The sequence below is a fragment of the Lissotriton vulgaris genome, chromosome 7 (genome assembly GCF_964263255.1).
Source record: "Lissotriton vulgaris chromosome 7, aLisVul1.2, whole genome shotgun sequence".
Lineage (NCBI taxonomy): Eukaryota > Metazoa > Chordata > Amphibia > Caudata > Salamandridae > Lissotriton > Lissotriton vulgaris.
In genome coordinates this window covers 1,670,301,318-1,670,319,083 of record NC_141695.1, presented here as the reverse complement: position 1 = coordinate 1,670,319,083, position 17,766 = coordinate 1,670,301,318, and the positions used below count along the sequence as shown (strand labels likewise).

The window sequence follows — 17,766 nt, the reverse complement described above, 5'->3', positions numbered from 1 at the left end:
GCTGCTGCACCAGTATGAAAAATCATCAGTAATTCTTTAACTACAGTAATCTTGCCAGAAGACTTAAAAAAAGGCATATAAAGGCCCATTATTAAAGAAAAGAAACCTGGACCTTCATGACCCAAACTACAGACCGATTACAAATGGACCTTTCCTGGGCAAACTGATAGTAAAAGCAGCATTCTCCCAGTTATCACAATTCAATGAAGATAACTGCATACTTTTCGACTTCCAAGCAGGATTCCGTGAAGAAAAAGGCACAGAATAGTCCCCCATTGCCATCTAGTATGACCCTAAAAACATAGTAGACCACAACGAGATTGCAGCACTACTTCTTTTGGACCTTTCAGCTGCCTTCGACTCAGTTGACCATGACACTCTACTCCAAAGACTCTACAAAGTTAGCATAAAGGGGCTACTCTCAAATGTCATCCAAACTCCTCCGTTCTCATCCAAACCTTACTTCCCAAAAGCTGGGGTCCCTCAAGGTTCTATCATCTCACTCATGCTTCAACATCTACATGTAGTAATTACCAGCAATGATCAATGAATTTCAGCTCACATGCTATAACCACGCTGATGTCACACAAATACTTTTAAAACTGGAAAGCCCCAAAGACAATGGAAAGTCAAAAATCTTTAATCGTCTCCGTGCTATTGATCAGTGGATGACATGGAGCCCCCTCAAATTGAATACTTCCAAAACAGAAATACGCACATATAGCGAATGGAAAAAAGTATGACCCTCTCTGTGCCTGAATTGAAGATCTGGGACTACCTCCTAAAGCATCTAAGGAAGTAAAAAACCTCGGAATTACCATGGACTCCAAATTATCAATGAATGCCCAAGTGGACAAGGTAGCAAGAGCAAGCTTCATTACTATGAAAACTCCGCAACCCATCTTTGCCCAACTAGGATTTCCACATAAGGTTCAAGCTACTATCTCTCTGCTACTGTATATACTTGATTTCACCAATGACCCCCACCACGGATCATTTTTATCAACTATGAAAAGACTCCAACGAATTCAAAATTCTGCAGCCAGACTACTCCTAAATGTATAGTCACAAGCCCACATCTTCCCTGCCTTGAGGGCCCTACATTGGTTACATATATTGCTTTGCAGATGATACAAAGCAGTTTGAAGGTGGATCTTCTATCCACCTTCAAACTGCTTTGTATCATCCGCAAAGCAATATATGGAACAGGACCACTTTTTATTAGGAATAAAATTGCCAAATACATACAACAAAGGAACCTCAGTTCAAGATTGGCACCTCGCCTCGAATAAGCCTCCATTACTGCAAGCGCCTGGATACCCTATCGAGGATTAGCCCACGCTTTGTAAATATTGATTGATTGGTGTGTATGTACATATATATATTCACTGAAAAAACCATAGGTTTCACACCAGTTATAGTTAGGAATTAGCATTTAAAAAACCTATTAAATTCACTGACAAAACCATAGGTTTCACACCAGTTATAGTTTGCTGGAATTTTTACTGACATAAAACCATTGAAATTCCCACGTTATAGTTAGTTGGACTCACTATAACTTGCGCGCCTGCAATGCACTGCTGATGACGTCACATATTACATCACTCATGACATGGTCAGTGACATCACTCATGACATCACTGATGACACCATCCTTGTGACAGAGTGACAGACCTAATTTCAGTGTAATGTAACGCTTGAACCACATATTCAAAAATAGAAACAAACATTTTCAAAAAAATGGAGATACCCAAACCAGTAACAACAACCAATTCAGTAATTCCACCATCTATATACACATCCACTCATTCACCAACAGTTCTATATAGTCACTCATATATATACTCACTCATCATATGTAGTGATACACCTATACATCCTGTTACACATCAGCAGTCATCCAAAAGTTACTCACACACATACTCACACATGCAAATAAACTATTGAACATCCATTTATTTGCATATACATTTATACACACACTACCACCTTACTTCTAAGGAAACTTACACATACTTACTCTCTTAAACAATCACTCATAGAAACACATACTTATTTAAACAGGAACTCCTACAATCTCTCACTATATATACTATACTCACTTATATACATCAATACTCACATATACTAGATTAAAACATATGTCGTTACTAATGAAGACACTAGTGAGACAGTCATTCACTCACTAACACACACATATACACACTCATCCACCCATACAGTCCTGCACATATGCTGTCTTCAAAACACATACAAACAGTGAGTCAGTCACCAACCCCTGCAGCCACTTATACACAAAGAGAAACACTGATACAAACATTTAAATATTTAAACAATACTCGCTAATATATGTATTCACTAAGATACACTTAATAAGCCAGTTAACCAACCAATTTTTTTTTTAAAAAACATCCATTTACACACTTATTTAAACATTTATTCTTCCATCGACCTTTACAAATACATATATAAAACAAATTTATTTTTCAGAAAGACACACATTCACTGGATGGTGTCATCAGTGATGTCATGAGTGATGTCACTGACCATGTCATGAGTGATGTAATATGTGACGTCATCAGCAGTGCATTGCAGGCGCGCAAGTTATAGTGAGTCCAACTAACTATAACGTGGGAATTTCAATGGTTTTATGTCAGTAAAATTTCCAGCTAACTATAACTGGTGTGAAACCTATGGTTTTGTCGGTGAATTTAATAGGTTTTTTAAATGCTAATTCCTAACTATAACTGGTGTGAAACCTATGGTTTTTTCAGTGAATTTCAAAGGTTTTTTAAATGCTAATTCCTAACTATAACTGGTGTGAAACCTATGGTTTTTTCAGTGAATTTCAAAGGTTTTTTTAATGCTAATTCCTAACTATATAAGACCTGAAAGCCCACCAGGAATCTCCAGTATGCGCCAGGGGACTGCATTGCAGAGAGGTGTAATGAAGCCACAACCCTTTTTACACCTCTCTGCAACGCAGCCCCCGTGCATGTTTGAAGAGGGGGAACTAATTCCCCTTGCATACTGGGGGGCCCTGGGGGCCAATTAGCCCACCTGGAACCTCCAGTATGCGCCAGGGGCTGCATTGCAGAGGTGCAATGAGACTATGCCCCTTGTTACACCTCTCTGCAACGCAGCCCACTGCCGCGTTTGCAAGGGGGAACTAATTCCCCTTGCATACTGGGGGTCCCTGAGGTCAACTAGTCCACCAGGAGCCTCCAGTATGCGCGAGGGAGCTGCATTGCAGAGAAGTGTAATGAGGCCACCCCCTTGTTACACCTCTCTTCAATGCCGGCCACTGGCGCGTTTGCAGAGGGGGGACTAATTCCCCTTGTATACTGGGGGTCCCTGGATCATATCTGCCCAAACACCGATATTCCGAACTATTGTAAATGACTTTTCTTGAGAAACATTTGGATTTGGATTATCATGTCCTATACTTTGGAATTTTTGAAAGACTGACTTTGAGGATGCTATAAATTACTCAAGTCTGCCCGAATTGTGTGGGTAAAATTGATACCTAGTCACTTTGAATAAGAATATACTTATGTCTCGTCTAACATTTGGAAGAAATATCTAGTTATATGACAACAGGATACCGACATAACTTGAAGGAAATAAGAACGCCCTGAAGAAGTTCTGTTGTACAGAACGAAACGTTTCGGCTGGCTGTGGTACATAAACTTAAGGAAAATAAAAGCATTTGAATATACACCAAGATTCAGCGCTTCAATAAGGACTCTAAGTGATATGATTTGATTGGACTCATTGTGAAAGTGGTGCTGTGCCAAACTTTGGAATATTCTCCACTACTCTCTACTACTTACTCTCTCCTACTCCACTACTCTCAAATACTCACTGTCTACTACTCATTCTCTACTACTCTACTACTCTCTACTACTCTCTCTCTACTACTCACTCCCTACTACTCGCTACTCACTACTCCCTACTACTCACTATCTACTACTCTCTACTACTCACTCTCTACTACTCTCTCTCTACTACTCACTCTTTACTACTCACTACTACTCTCTACTACTCACTCTCTACTTCTCACTCTCTACTACTCTCTACTACTCACTCTCTACTACTCTCCCTCTACTACTCACTCTCTACTACACACTCTCTACTACTCTCTACTACTCACTCTCTACTACTCTCTCTCTACTAGTCTCTACTACTCACTCTCTACTACTCACTACTATTCTCTCTACTACTCACTCTCTACTACTCACTCTTTACTACTCTACTACTCACTCTCTACTGCTCTCTACTACTTACTCTCTACTACTCTCTACTACTCACTCTCTACTACTCTCTACTACTCACTCTACTATTCACTCTACTACTCTCTACTACACAATACCTGCTACTCTCTCTACTGCTCTCTACTACTCTCTACTACTCACTGTCTACTCTCTATTACTCACTCTCTACTCTCTACCTCTCTCTTCTTCTCTCTCTACTAATCTCTACCTCTCTACCGCTACCTCTCTACCTCTACACCTCTACCTCTCTACCTCTCTACCTCTCTCTACACGCACACATATACACATATATGCATATATTTATGCATATGCATTTATATATATGTATGTGTATGTATAAAAAAAACAACAAAACATTTTTTTTTTTAAACAGCTACTTTTAAAACTGTCATTCTTTTTCCCCATGGTACGCTCCCCGGTGCGCGTACCGGGCGCTCCCCGCGCGAAAATCCCCCTCAAATTTTTTTTTTTGCCCCGCGGAGCCCTTTTATGGCCCCCACTTCAAACCTAGGGGGTCAAGGGGGGGTCTACTCTGCCCCCTTATGGTCATTTCCCTCTTTGTTTTGGCCACCTCTCGTGTCTCGATCCTACCGAGACACAAGATGGCGGCCGCTCCGGACTGTTTAGAATGTTTACAGACACCCCAGAGCCAATCAGCTTTCTGCGCGCAAGTCGCGTGGCGCGCCCAGTGCGCGTACCGGTGCGCGTACCGGAGCGCGGCTATAGATATATATATTTTTTTGAACCTTAATTACTCAAAATCCACTGGAGCACATATCTTGAGACATAGCAAAGGCACATCGGGCTACCAGTCCCTACAATTTTGCCAAGTTTGGTGGAAATCCATTCAGCCATTCGGGCTAAAAGTGAAATCGACCGCCCTATGGAAATTAACATGGGGAAAACGCGTTTTGGGACCGCCCTTTTATCTCGGCCCCCGCTTGACGAATCCCCCCCAAACTTTCAGGGAAGGACCGGAATGCCGCGAGGCCACTTTGAGGGAATTTTGAGGCAGATTCGTCAACCGGTGCCAAAGTTATTCCAAATAGAATTTTGAGATTTAACATTGAAAGAAATCCTAACTATAACTACCTACTGGCGACCGCCAGTAGGTAGTGTGTGTGTGTGTGTGTGTATATATATATATATATATATATATATATATATATATATATATATATATATATATATATACACACATATATATATATATACACACACTCCCCAAATGCCGGTAAACAAGTTAGGCTGTCAAAGGGCGGTCCCGGCAGGCATGAACTATATATCCAAGATTTTCTCCGTAGGTAAAGAAGAAATGCAGGACACCCAGAGCTTCAGTGAAGGTATTTTTATTCCAAGCAGACGGAAAGGTCTCACAACGCATTTCACCACTTAAGGCTTGATCACGCTCGCCTCAAATGTGCTGCCAGCCATTTTTAAAACCCACAACACCACGTGCATAGACATCCAATGCACAAAATGGGCGGACATATTATTATTGTACGAACAATCTGAACATGATCTCGAAACAGTATTTCTGTGCATTTAAACAACCGTAATTTCATTGCAAATTAAATATCATTATGCAATTACCAGCAGAAGACGATTATTTCACAAAATCCTGAAAAAGAAAATTCATGTATAAATAACCTTTTTGTCTCACCAAGAAAATGTTCGTTCGAATATTGTCAATATTGACGACATTAAACTAATATTTACACAGAAAAACGCCTAATTTTCGGCATTCCGCCGACAAATGCAACAATCACCATGATAGGTCACATTTTAGTAAACAGTGTTTTCATTGGCTGTATAGTTTCCATGGCGCCTGTAAACACCTACATAATTGTTTTGGAAATAAATGTAAACCATTTAGACGTGGCGTATCTGTGACCATAATTCACATGCTGCCCAGGACGGGCTGTATACATTCTGATACTGATGCGCAGCTTATCCTTGAGATGACAAAAAATAATAATTGCACCAACATTATTATATTACATCTTGTCATTGAATAATGCCCTAGTGGGCATAAAGAATAACAACCAAATATCGCCCCAGTGGGCTAAATTGTTAGAAACTGCAAGGATAGCAACAAAGTCTTGCCCCATTAGGCTAATGTGTCAAAACAATGTCCATAATAGTATCATAAAGTCCATTGTGTCGTCAATTCGTCCGCTATCATGCATTGAGTGAAATCTAAAACAATAGAAAATATGACATTAAAATAGAGTTGAAGACCTGCGACAATTAACATATCAGATAAAATACTCATTCATGCAAATGTATTGCCAATTCTTCACTGTTATTTAACCCTTTAGGATTAAGACAATCAAAGTCCACAATGTATTTTGATTCCAATTTCCTTTCTTCTTTACCTACGGAGAAAATCTTGGATATATATATATATATATATATATATATATATATATATATATATATTCAAACATTACTTTATACTTAACATGTATCTAGGTCACTGCATAGTTTTCCTAATAGTTTTTGATTAGATGCTCATGGGTTTCTATTTATCTGTCACAGTGGGTAAATGTGATCAAAACAATTTTATCTATGAGCACTTTATATTAACCCCTTCCAGGCTCATGACGAGCTGGGCTCGTCATGGTGTAGCCTCCTCGCACACTGATGACGAGCCCAGCTCGTCATGAAAGCATTGAATTTAGTAAATCCCAGCATAGAAGGAGAATTCCACTAGCGCGGATGTGGTTAACACCACCAGTGCTGCAGCAATTCCCCCTCTGTGCTACTTCTGATTTATTCCCATTGTTTATGACGAGCTCAGCTCGTCATGAGCACACGACCAGTGTAATGCTTGATGAGCTGAGCTCGTCATGAGCATCGAGGGGGTTAAGATATTTAGGAAAAAATAAAAAGAAATATATAAATAAAAAATTATAAAAATAATCATTTAGCTTTTTCATACAGCAATATCTGAAGTCTAAATTTCTAACTATCCACATTTACACATATGGAACTTTATGCAATACAATTTTATATCTCTTTATTATTCTCGTTATACATGTATGATATTACTCATTGGTGGTTTCAGGAAGTTTTTAGCAGACTATGAATAAACTTCACAAGACAGTATCTGACTGCGGCAAGCCTCTTTCCTTTAGAATATGCTGATCAAGTCTTGGAAGCTAGCGGTGGTCGAGTTGGAGAGGCGCAGCAAGGCCCTGGAGGAAGCCAACATGGGTCTAGTAGAAACCATAGAGGCCCAAGATGCAAGTGCTGCAGCCGAGGCCACCAGTCTACTTCAGCAGTATGACCGATTTGGGGTGAGTAGTACCATGAGGTGCATTGATTGCAGATTATTGAATACTACGTGAAGTCACTTCTAGGAGACTAAATACACAATCTGTTACTAATTCCTACTTAATCTAACTTTAATGCTGCCATCTAACAAGTAGTGGGGTGAAAGTTTGGAAATAAAATCGGAAACATTTATTTTATAGAGGGGTTTGGATAAAGAATCTGAGAATATAGCTAAGCAAGCTAATGCTTCTTAACTCCATTAAAACAAATCACATTAATATAAATCTGATTTAATTGCTTTTCAGGGTAATACCCTCTAAATGTCTCTGTTTCAGAGAAACTAATCTCGACTAATAGTACCTAGTTAGAGTAATTGTCTGGTTCACTGTTCGGGTTAGTAGTCTGGGCGAGGAAATACTTAGGTGCGTTAGGTAAGCCTGGGCCTGGCCTGATTCTTGACTGCATTATGTGATCCATTCATGATTAGGACTCAAACAGTTAGACGCTTGTTTCTGCTAACAGATAGAGAAGTCCTTGGATGGGTGAATGGAGGATATGCAGTATTACACTATACTTTGAGAAATGCTGATAATACAGCGTCCACTTTTCGGCCTACAGGGACGTTAATATTAAGAGGTTCTGTATAGGTTGGCAGGTGCAACAGCAAATGGGATTCCCCTTGATCCCTACAGGATAGTAGCTGAGAAGCTCTTTACTTCTGACTACCAAGCTGGAAGAGTGGGAAATCCAGTTTCTGTCTCCTTCAGACCTGGAATTGAGAAGCAATCCCAAGGGAAGCAATCTTTCAACTTCTATGTTCTCATTCCATCATGGTGCACAGCCATAAAAACCCACACAAGACTTTCCTAGCAGAAGAGTGGATTAGATTTACTTAACAATTTACACCGACGGCCTTAAGGCAAAGAAATACACAATTGCAGCGTTCACACATGAACAGCAAATTAAAAAGTCAACTCTCCAATAAAAATGCCATCCGGGCTAGTAAGTAATTCATGTAAGAGGATAGGGAGTGGATGTTATTGGGAAATAGCAAGAAAATGGCAGCATTGTCCTGCTTTGCAAATATATCTTGATAGTGAGCCACGTGAAGGGTAGTTTTCAGGTTGCCCAGGCTATTTGCTCTGCCCATATGGACTTGTGATTTCCCCGGGGATCCATTTACAGACGCCTCACAGTTTAGGTCAGACTGCTGCTCTAGGTGAGCCTTTCTGGTTGAGCCTATCATATCATAGTGCTATGATCTACTTGCTTGGAAGTACTGTTGGCATATTTTCCATGTATCAACTGAAAAATGGATCATTGTTCTTTTTACCGCACTGTTGTTATCACTCAATAGATGGAGCCTTTTCGTAGCTCTCTCGAATTCTTTAGAAATTCAGGAGCTGTATCTTTTTTCTTTCTTAATAAATTAGCATTACAGTTTTTTCAGTTCCAGGACCGAAGGGTTATCGCTGAATCCCACTAAAATAAGAGACTGCATTGTGCGGGGTAGTCAGCACCCGCAGATGTCAGTTTTGGGACTTGCTTATTGAAAACACTTCTTTTGGACAAGTTACTCAAACCTATGTTAGCTCTCTTAGTTCTAAAAAGGATTTGTTTTCCCCTTATCAGTGGCGGCACAGGATCTGCCAATTTGTTAGTGCCACTCGTATTCTCTTCTACATTAAGGGCCTATAGATTGTGTCCTAAGTGTGTAAACTTCGTGGGGGTGTCTTGCTCTCAAGTGCTTTGCCCAGGGATAGCATGCAATATTGCCTGCTTGAGACATGCTGGTTTAATTTAAATCTAGCTCTTCTGTACCGGTTGATGTCCAGAGGTGCTGGATACACCAGTGGTCAGAGAAGATTTCAGGAAGCTCATAGGAAATCAAACCTGTTTCATTGAAATCCCCATTAGCTCACTTCCTAATGGGCTGCCAGACCAGCAAATAATGTACTTCAATTCCATGTGCCTAGTGCAAGATCATCTCAAGGGAGGTGCTTTTCCCACTCGAACATTGAATTTTTGAAAACACACTACACCTCAGCCTTACAGTCACTTACAACCACTTTGCTTTGAGCATGGAGACTTTCCTTTTCGACTGCAGTTAAAGTTCCAGATTGTACTGTTCCCCTTTGTTTGTTTCATCATTTTCAGGCCACATATGATGCAATTGTTGACCTTTGCCAATAGACCTAAGATGAAGGAAAGAACAGTCTGTAATTTGTTTTTTTTCCCTAACTATTTCAAATTTGTTGTGAGTCTGCCTCCTTTCACATCCCACATCCCACATCTGCCATAGGGAGCTTGGTATTTAATTTATTTAATTGTATTACTCATTTAGTTTTTAATGCAGATACTAGATAACTGATCACCTCCATTCATGTGCCTGTAATTTGGAGGAAGGAAGAGGGTCAGGGAAAAGGTTTATAAAGAGCCTGAAGGGCCTTACTGAAAGCTGGCAGCACTGGAAGTGATTGAATGTGAGGACATTGGTTCCAACCTTTCTTTGAGTTAGGTGACTTTAATGTGTCCCCTGAACAAAGACATGCAAAATAATGGAGGAGGATGTGAAGGACAAATCCTTTAAGGGTGGTGAGTGGAGGATTCTCTTCAGATGATCTACCCCATTTGAAATACTGTGTCTGTACCTCAGTGGCAAAGACTTTGTATTTCGCATTTTAGGGCCTTAAGAGGACGTGGCAAGAGCAGACTACAAACTAATTACTCCAATCAGCCAACTATAATAGCCTGCGGAAAACACAAAAAACAAGCATCAATGTCGGTGATTAGTCTGTGGAATAATGGACTGGCAGCAAGACGGTTGCGGGCAGGACTAAATGTTGTGACGCCAGATATAGAAGTAGATAATTTTTGATACCTTAACACACTTCCTGCAGCCCTTTATTGCCACATCATAGGTCTATCCTAGTTAATTATAAAGATCATATGGACTGTACTGTTTCTTTTTGTTAAGTAATAAAAAAATGAAAAACCTAAGACAAGAGCGAAGACCAGGTCAGGTTTGTAACTGCACAGTAGTATAGATCACACACCAAACTAAAGTGAGCGAGACTCTGAATATGACACAGAGGAAGCTTACTGTGTGGCAGGTAAATAAAATAAGTGATCATGTTTTGTGGAGAAAAAAGTTTGCACTCTAAGCCATCTTGCCAGTGTCTAACCTCTGTCCTTTCTAGAACTAGCAACATAGCTCTTTGATCAATGTAAATGTAAATGTAAATGTATTGCGATTTTATATAGCGCACCTATCACCCGAAGGCATCAAGGCGCTTGCTTAGGGAACCCATCCTGGTATTCCCTTGTGAGATACCCCGGCAGGGTATCCGCAAGGTGAAAGCTAGGCATCCCGCCGCGAGGGGCCGTTGTGGAGATTAAGCAAGCTATTGCCCAGAGTCGCAGAGTGTGAACCCGTGAATCGAGTAGGCATCGGAGCGAGAATTGTCGAGTCCATGGACATTTTAGGACTCCAGACCCCGCCGAGCCGGGAATTGAACCCTGGTCCCGGGATGACCTCTGCTTCCAGGTCTGCCTCCTCTAACCAGTGAGCCACACTTCTCCACTAATTAGCCCCAAGAAGATAACCCATTGATCTTTAGAAGCAAAATGTAATCTTGTCCATACAGCTGGCTTTCAGAAAGGCACAGGAATAATGGAAGTGTGCCTCAAGCACAACCTAAAATCAGTAATACTCTAAAATGCAGCTCAATTGCTTTTGATAGCTGATACAGTACTTCCCTTCTGCCACTGGAGCACTTGGGGTCAGACCTACAGCAAGCAACTTTTCTTGTGGTCCCAAGCTACTCCACTGGTTTAATACTAGGAACATAGGCTTACAAAAGAGTAATATTGGTATGGAGGAGGGGCAGAGTTGGGTTCAAGTTTGACCTGATGGAGGAATGAAGTGAGCTTCATTCGTGGGCTACCGATATGGGAGGTGATTAACACGTCTCAGGAGAGGATTTTCTGTCATGTCTCTAGAGCCTCAATGTGGAGGACTTGTTTCATTATGTGGTAAATTATTTTTAGGCAAATCCTTTTTTATTTGGGTATGGGTCTGGATGTATCGTGAATATTGTTAGACTTGTCAGAATTACGGTGGTCTTTCCCCAAACGTTTTGCCTGCTTGCCTCCAATTTTGCTGAATTCTGTTTGTGGGCCCTAGGCCTCTGAGCACTTTACGAATTCTAACCAGTGCTAAAGTGCATGTTTTTCTCCCCTAAAAGATGGTTTGATTGAGTTATGCACAATTGGCATATTTAATTTATCTATAAGTCAAAGTAGAGTGCACTACATGTGCCCAGGGCCTGTAAATTAAATGATACTAGTTGGCTTGAAGCACTGATTGTGCCACCCATACAAGTAGCACTTAAAGTAGACATGTCTCAGGCCTGCCATTGCAGAGCCTGTGTGTGCAGTTTACACTGCCATGTCGACTTGGCATTTAAAACCCCGTGCCAAGCCTTAAACTCCTTTTTAGTGCATATAGGTCACCCCTATGGTAGGGGCCTAGGTAGCCCATGGGACAGGGTGCTGTGTAATAAAAAATGAGGACATGTACTTTTAAGTTATGCATGTCCTGGTAGTGAAAAACACCCAAATCAGTTTTTCACCAATGTGAGGTCTACCCCTCATAGGTTATTTTATTTATTTATTTTAATATATATTTTTTAATTCGTTTAGCACAAACTTGACCCAAGGGTATCAGTGCACTTTACAGAGTTTGCACATAAAATCTACAAGGAATACATTGGAGGAGAAAAATAGAAGGCATACAAGGTAAAAAATAAATACGATTGTAGACGTACCAAGTAGAAAATGTACCTGTATAAATATACAAAGTTTGCACAGCATATTTATAAGGAATACATATGAGGAGATAAATAGTAGGCATACAGGGTAAAAATCTACAATAGATAGAAGGCATACAAGGTAAAAATATACTCATAAACATATATAATAGATGGTGTCGTGGATGGATGAAAAAGTTTGGAGGTAGTGATGTTAGGTTATTTCATAGGTAGTAGGAATAGATGCACAGTTATTTGCAGAAGTAGTGGAGTTCAGGCACTAAGATGGTGAAAGGGGGAAGTGTATCACGGGAAGTTTATTATTTTAGGAGGGAGAGTGCAGGTATTTGTTAAGATGAAGTAATTTAAGGTTTTTTTCTGAAGTGTAGTAATAATTGGTTGTCACATATATCCTGTGGATGAGCATTACACATTCTAGGTGCATTCCCAGAGAACAAGCTGCTGAGTGATTCTTTCATTCTTAAATTGGATGGAATCAGGAGTAAAGTGTTTGAACTTCGCAAAGGCCTCTTTCGGCCAGGTTTTGATAACTTGTTTGCAAGAGGTAGATTTGTTTTTTCAGTGTAGAGAGCTTTGTCGGTAATGCCGGGAATCCATTTTGAATATACTTTGTGTTTCGATTGGTGGCCAGTTGAGTTCCTTAAGTGTGGGAGTGATGTGATCATATCGGCTCTTCCCTGAGCGGAGTCTAGCTGCTCCATTGAGTGAATTTCATTGGGATAAGGTGGCTTTTTGGGGCACCAGTGATCGTTGCGTTACCGTACTCCAGCTTGGAGAGGACTAGGGATTGCACTAAACTCTTTAGACCTCAGAGGGCATGAAGGGTTTTGTTTTTTAGGTGCTTCAGCATGTAGAAGGCACTTTTTGTTTAGGCATTGACATGGTCTTTCTTTTTCAGGTTGTAGTCTCGTGTAATCCCTAGTGATTTAACAGAGTTGGAGATCAATAGTTTACAGTTTAAAGCAGCCAGGTTGTCTAGCCAGTTATGGACAAGATAAGCTGTTCCTTTTGGTTGAATGAGGAGGAGTTCGGATTTTGTTGGGGGTTAAGCTTTAAGGTTTTGGGGTTAACCTGTAAGTGGTTGTTGGCCATCCAGGATTGTACCATGGAGAGAGTGTTTAGGCGGTGGATGTCTTTAGATGACCAGATTTTAATGTAGGGTTGGGTGTCATCTGCATAGAGATGGTAGGCAATTCTGGCTTGTTTCTGGATCGTTGAAAGAAGTTCCATAGATAGGTTGAACAAGGTAGGGGACAGGATTGATCCTTGGGGAGCTCCTGGTGGGACTGATGTTGCAAGTGAGGTTGAACTGTTTAGTTTGTTTAGGTGAGAGCTATGGTTGAGATATGAGGCAAACCACTGAAGGACAGTACCATTGATTCCTGCACATTGTGAGAGAGTGTTTAGGAGCATGTTGTGGTTGCCTGTAACAAAGGCCACTGTGAGGTCCAGGAGGACTAAGAGGCAGGCCTAACCATAATCTAGAGATCTGTGTAGGTAATCTGTGATGTTCAGGATTGCAATGTCCATACTGCAGCCTTTCCTGAGCCCAGATTGGAATATGTCATTTAGGTTGAATTATTCAATGTGGTTGTTTAGTTGTGAGAGGACACATTTTTCAATAGTTTTAGCAAGGAGAGGTCTGCAATTATTGAGGTAATTTGGGTCAGCGTTTGGCTTTTTGAGGAGGGGTGTGACTTGTCCGAGTTTAAGGGAGGCCAACATAAGGCTGCTGGATAAGGAGGAGTGAATGATTTTGGTCCATATTGGGGAAAATATGTGTCTGAGATTTTTGACAAGAGAAGAGGGAAGAGAGTCCGAAAGGTGCAATGTCAGCTTCATGGACGTATTTTGATGATTTAGATTTATTCTTCAGAGATATTGTCAAATTTGGTCCAGCTTCCATTGATTTTCAGTTGTATATGATTGTGGTTGGTGGTCTGGCTCAATGAGGAGGTGGTCTTGGGGGTGAGGGGGACCACTAATGGTTGGAGGTGTGGTAGATGTGGGACCATTTTTGGGACGAGGGGCATCCTTGGTGAGGGGAGAAGCGGTGGAAGGGTCTAGTGAGTGTTCAGTGTTTATTACTTTTTCAGAAAAGAATTTGGCAATTCTTCTCACACTTAACAGAGTCAACCATTGGATGTTGCAGGAAAGAGGAGGTTTGATGATGTTGAAAAGGTTTTAGGGTCAGTTTCTAAAGTGGTCAAGATGAGCTTGGAAGAAAGTTGATTTTTCTCTGTAGATATTTGTTTTGTATTTAAGGTGTTCATCTTCGAGTACAATGAGATGGGTCAGAGAGGGTTTGTGACCTCCAGGATGCTTTCAGCCAGCATAAGTTGTTGTTGTTCTTTATTAAGGTCTTTATTGACGCAGGATCTGGGAGGGATACTTCTTGATTGCTTGAGTTTTAGAGGGGCAACCTTGTCAAGAGGTTCTTGTGTTATAATCAAAGGTGAGGTAATCGGGAGATGTGTGGTCGGGTGGAGGGAGAATATGAGAGCTGATTAAGGATTCTAGCGCAAATTGAGGGATTTGATATGTGTTCTTGAATGAATGAATGAATTATATTTTATATCCCGCTAACTTAGCCCAATGGGCGTCAAGGCGCCTAAATCAAATAAAGAAACTAGCCAGGTCTGACAGCAGTATCTCATTGGTAGGCTCTGATGAAATACCAGGTTTTCAGGGCTTTTTTAAACAGATCGATGGAGGGTAAGGTTTTTATCTCCATCGGAGGAAAATTCCAGAGCTGAGGAGCGACGACAGAAAAAGCTCTTGCTCCCCATCTGGTCAACCTAGCGCGAGGCACTACTAATTGATGTAACCCGGCCGATCGTAGGCATCTCGTGGGTACATAACGGGTGAGCAGGGTACCAAGTGCGTCTACAGGGCCAGCCGCAAGTGCTCTATATGTGAGACATAGGAGCTTAAAGGAGATTCTAAACTGGACAGGAAGCCAGTGGAGATTTCTCCTAGCAATGGTGGCAGATGATGCGATGGGAAGGGCCAGAACGAAACGTGCTGCGGCGTTCTGTACAGTTTGCAATCGATGGATAAGGGCCTTGTTGGACTCCACATAGAGAGGGTTACAGTAATCAAGCCTGGAGCCAACAAGAGCAATTGCAATCTGTTTGCGCGCCTGGAAAGAGAGATAGTGGAGAATTCTTTTTAAGATCTTGATAACGCCCCAGCAGGTGGCCACGGTCCTATTCACTTGGAGCGTCATGGAGAGTGAAGTGTCAAAGATGACGCCGAGGTTTCTGGCCGATTGGGAGGGAGTGGGGCAGATACCGAGAGATGAAGGCCACCACTCGCTCGACCACATGTGTTGGTCTTTACCAAAGACCAAGACCTCTGTCTTGTCGCCATTCAGCTTTAGGGAGTTGAGGATCATCCACTCCGCCACACGCTGCATGCATGACCTAAAGCTGAATGCGGATGTGCTGACAGAGTGGGCCAGTGACACCATGATCTGGGTGTCGTCGGCGTAAGACACCACCTCCATCCCCTGCGATCTTACTAGTCTGGCAAGGGGGGCCACATAGATGTTAAATAGGGTCGGGCTAAGGGCCGACCCTTGTGGCACCCCACCCCACACTGCAATGACTTGGCAGGGGAGAGGAAATCTCCAAGCATGACTCTCTATTCTCTGTCATGGAGAAAGGAGTTAAGAAGACTCAGGGCCGGTCCAGTAACCCCTGCCTCCCTAAGCCGAGATGTTAAAATGGCGGGAGACAGAGTATCGAACGCAGCCGTGAGGTCTAATAGGACCAGTACTTCGCCCAGTGTTTATGGTGATTAGTTTGGTTGTGGAGCTTAGGTTGGTTGACATTGAGATCAAATAGAATTAGGTGGTGATCAGCCTAATCGGTGGGTAGGATGGAATGGAGGGATATGATATTGGGTTTGGATTGATGACGTTGAGGGTAGAGCCTTAATTGTGAGCTTGTTATTTGCAGTGTTGGGTAAGATCTTTCATTTCAAGGAAGGTGGATAAGGCTTGAACACTTTGTGCAAGTTTAGGTCTTAAGAGTTTTGCGTTATTGGGTCAGTTAAGTCCTCGAAGAATTGCGTTTTTCACATGGTGGGAGATAGATGTCATGGAGTTTGGAGCCTTTGAGGGAGAGATCAATTCCTAGATATTCGAAGGAGGAGTATTCAGCTGTGAGGAAAGGTTATAGACAGATAATTTTTGTGTATGGCACCCTGTCCACCGATATGATCCTTACTGTCACAGCGATTGATGAAGAAGCCCGGTGGGGTGAGGAGATTGATAATGGGGGCTGAATGGTCATTTAGCCAGGTTTCGACAAAAAAACAAATGTCAATATTTTGCAGTAGGATGGTTTCTGCTATTTTGGTAGCATCTTTGACTGCTGACTGACCATTTAATAGCAAGCCGTTTAATGGAGGTGATGTTTTCGGTTCATATTAGTTAGGCTGGATGGTAGTCAATTTGGCATGCGGCCTGGGAGGGCGATTAGTAAAGGAGATCCTCCTTTTATTTATGCAACAACACTTCGGACAGTGGACCTCTCAAGGAAAATGAAACGCGTTGGCTGTTTTTTTCCTAAAACGGATCATTAAATGAGCATTGAAAATTTACATCAAGACTCAGCATCTGTGTGTGAAGATACTAAGAAAGTTGTTTAGTTTCTTCGATTTGGATGGGATTGGCTTGCAAAGCGGTGCTTTTCCATATTGGATAAAAAAAGGGATCCTCCTTTTATTAAAGAAGCCTGGAATCTTGTGGTAACCGAGTTGGGTGAGAGTATTGTCGTATGTGTTGCTCAGCATTCCCACCTCCAACTGCAACATTCCAGTGGTGGGGTGTCTAGGTTTGAGGTTGTAGTGAGAATAGGGGATAGTTGAACAGGGAGACTAGTGCAGGGACTCGAACTGAATGTCTGAGGCATGAACAGTGTTTGCCAGAGTTATGTAGTTGAGAAACATTTGGTGGAAATGTTTATGTCCTGTCCTGTCCTAAATGAGATGACTTTATTCAGTAAAGTGTTGATTTTGAGTTCAAGACGGGTGAATATGGGGATCAGTTGAGAGGTGGTTAAGTCTGTGGCAGAGAGTGGGATAGACTGGTGGTCATTGTTAGCTTGGTGGGGGCTGTGTTTGGGTCTAGCCAAATGAGGTTCGAAGACTGCGTAGTTTCTGGTGTGGTAGTTTGGTCTAACTGTGTGGCGAAGTGAGCCCTGATGGGGGAGGAGATAGTTCTTTGGGTAAGGCCAAGGATTATGGAGTTTAGGTATGCGAGAGGGTGTGGGTGCATGGAGGTGGTGTTGATATGAGTTGACTAGGGAGTGGGGAGGTTCAGTTGAAGGAGGAGAGAGTGTTGTTGATGTTCAATAGGGGAGGAGGCAGAGTGG

General features: G+C 41.7%; 1 protein-coding gene across 4 annotated transcripts in view; it reads left to right on the top strand.

Annotated features, from left to right (window-relative positions):
• The window catches only part of C7H20orf96 (chromosome 7 C20orf96 homolog), an 87,290-nt gene that overhangs the window by 47,138 nt on the left and 22,386 nt on the right, over positions 1–17,766 (top strand). For all 4 annotated transcript variants that reach the window (XM_086932711.1, XM_086932710.1, XM_086932712.1 and 1 more), the window contains exon 5: positions 7,415–7,576. In XM_086932711.1, coding sequence (XP_086788837.1) covers positions 7,415–7,576 — 162 coding nt within the window. The remainder of the gene's footprint in view (positions 1–7,414; positions 7,577–17,766) is intronic.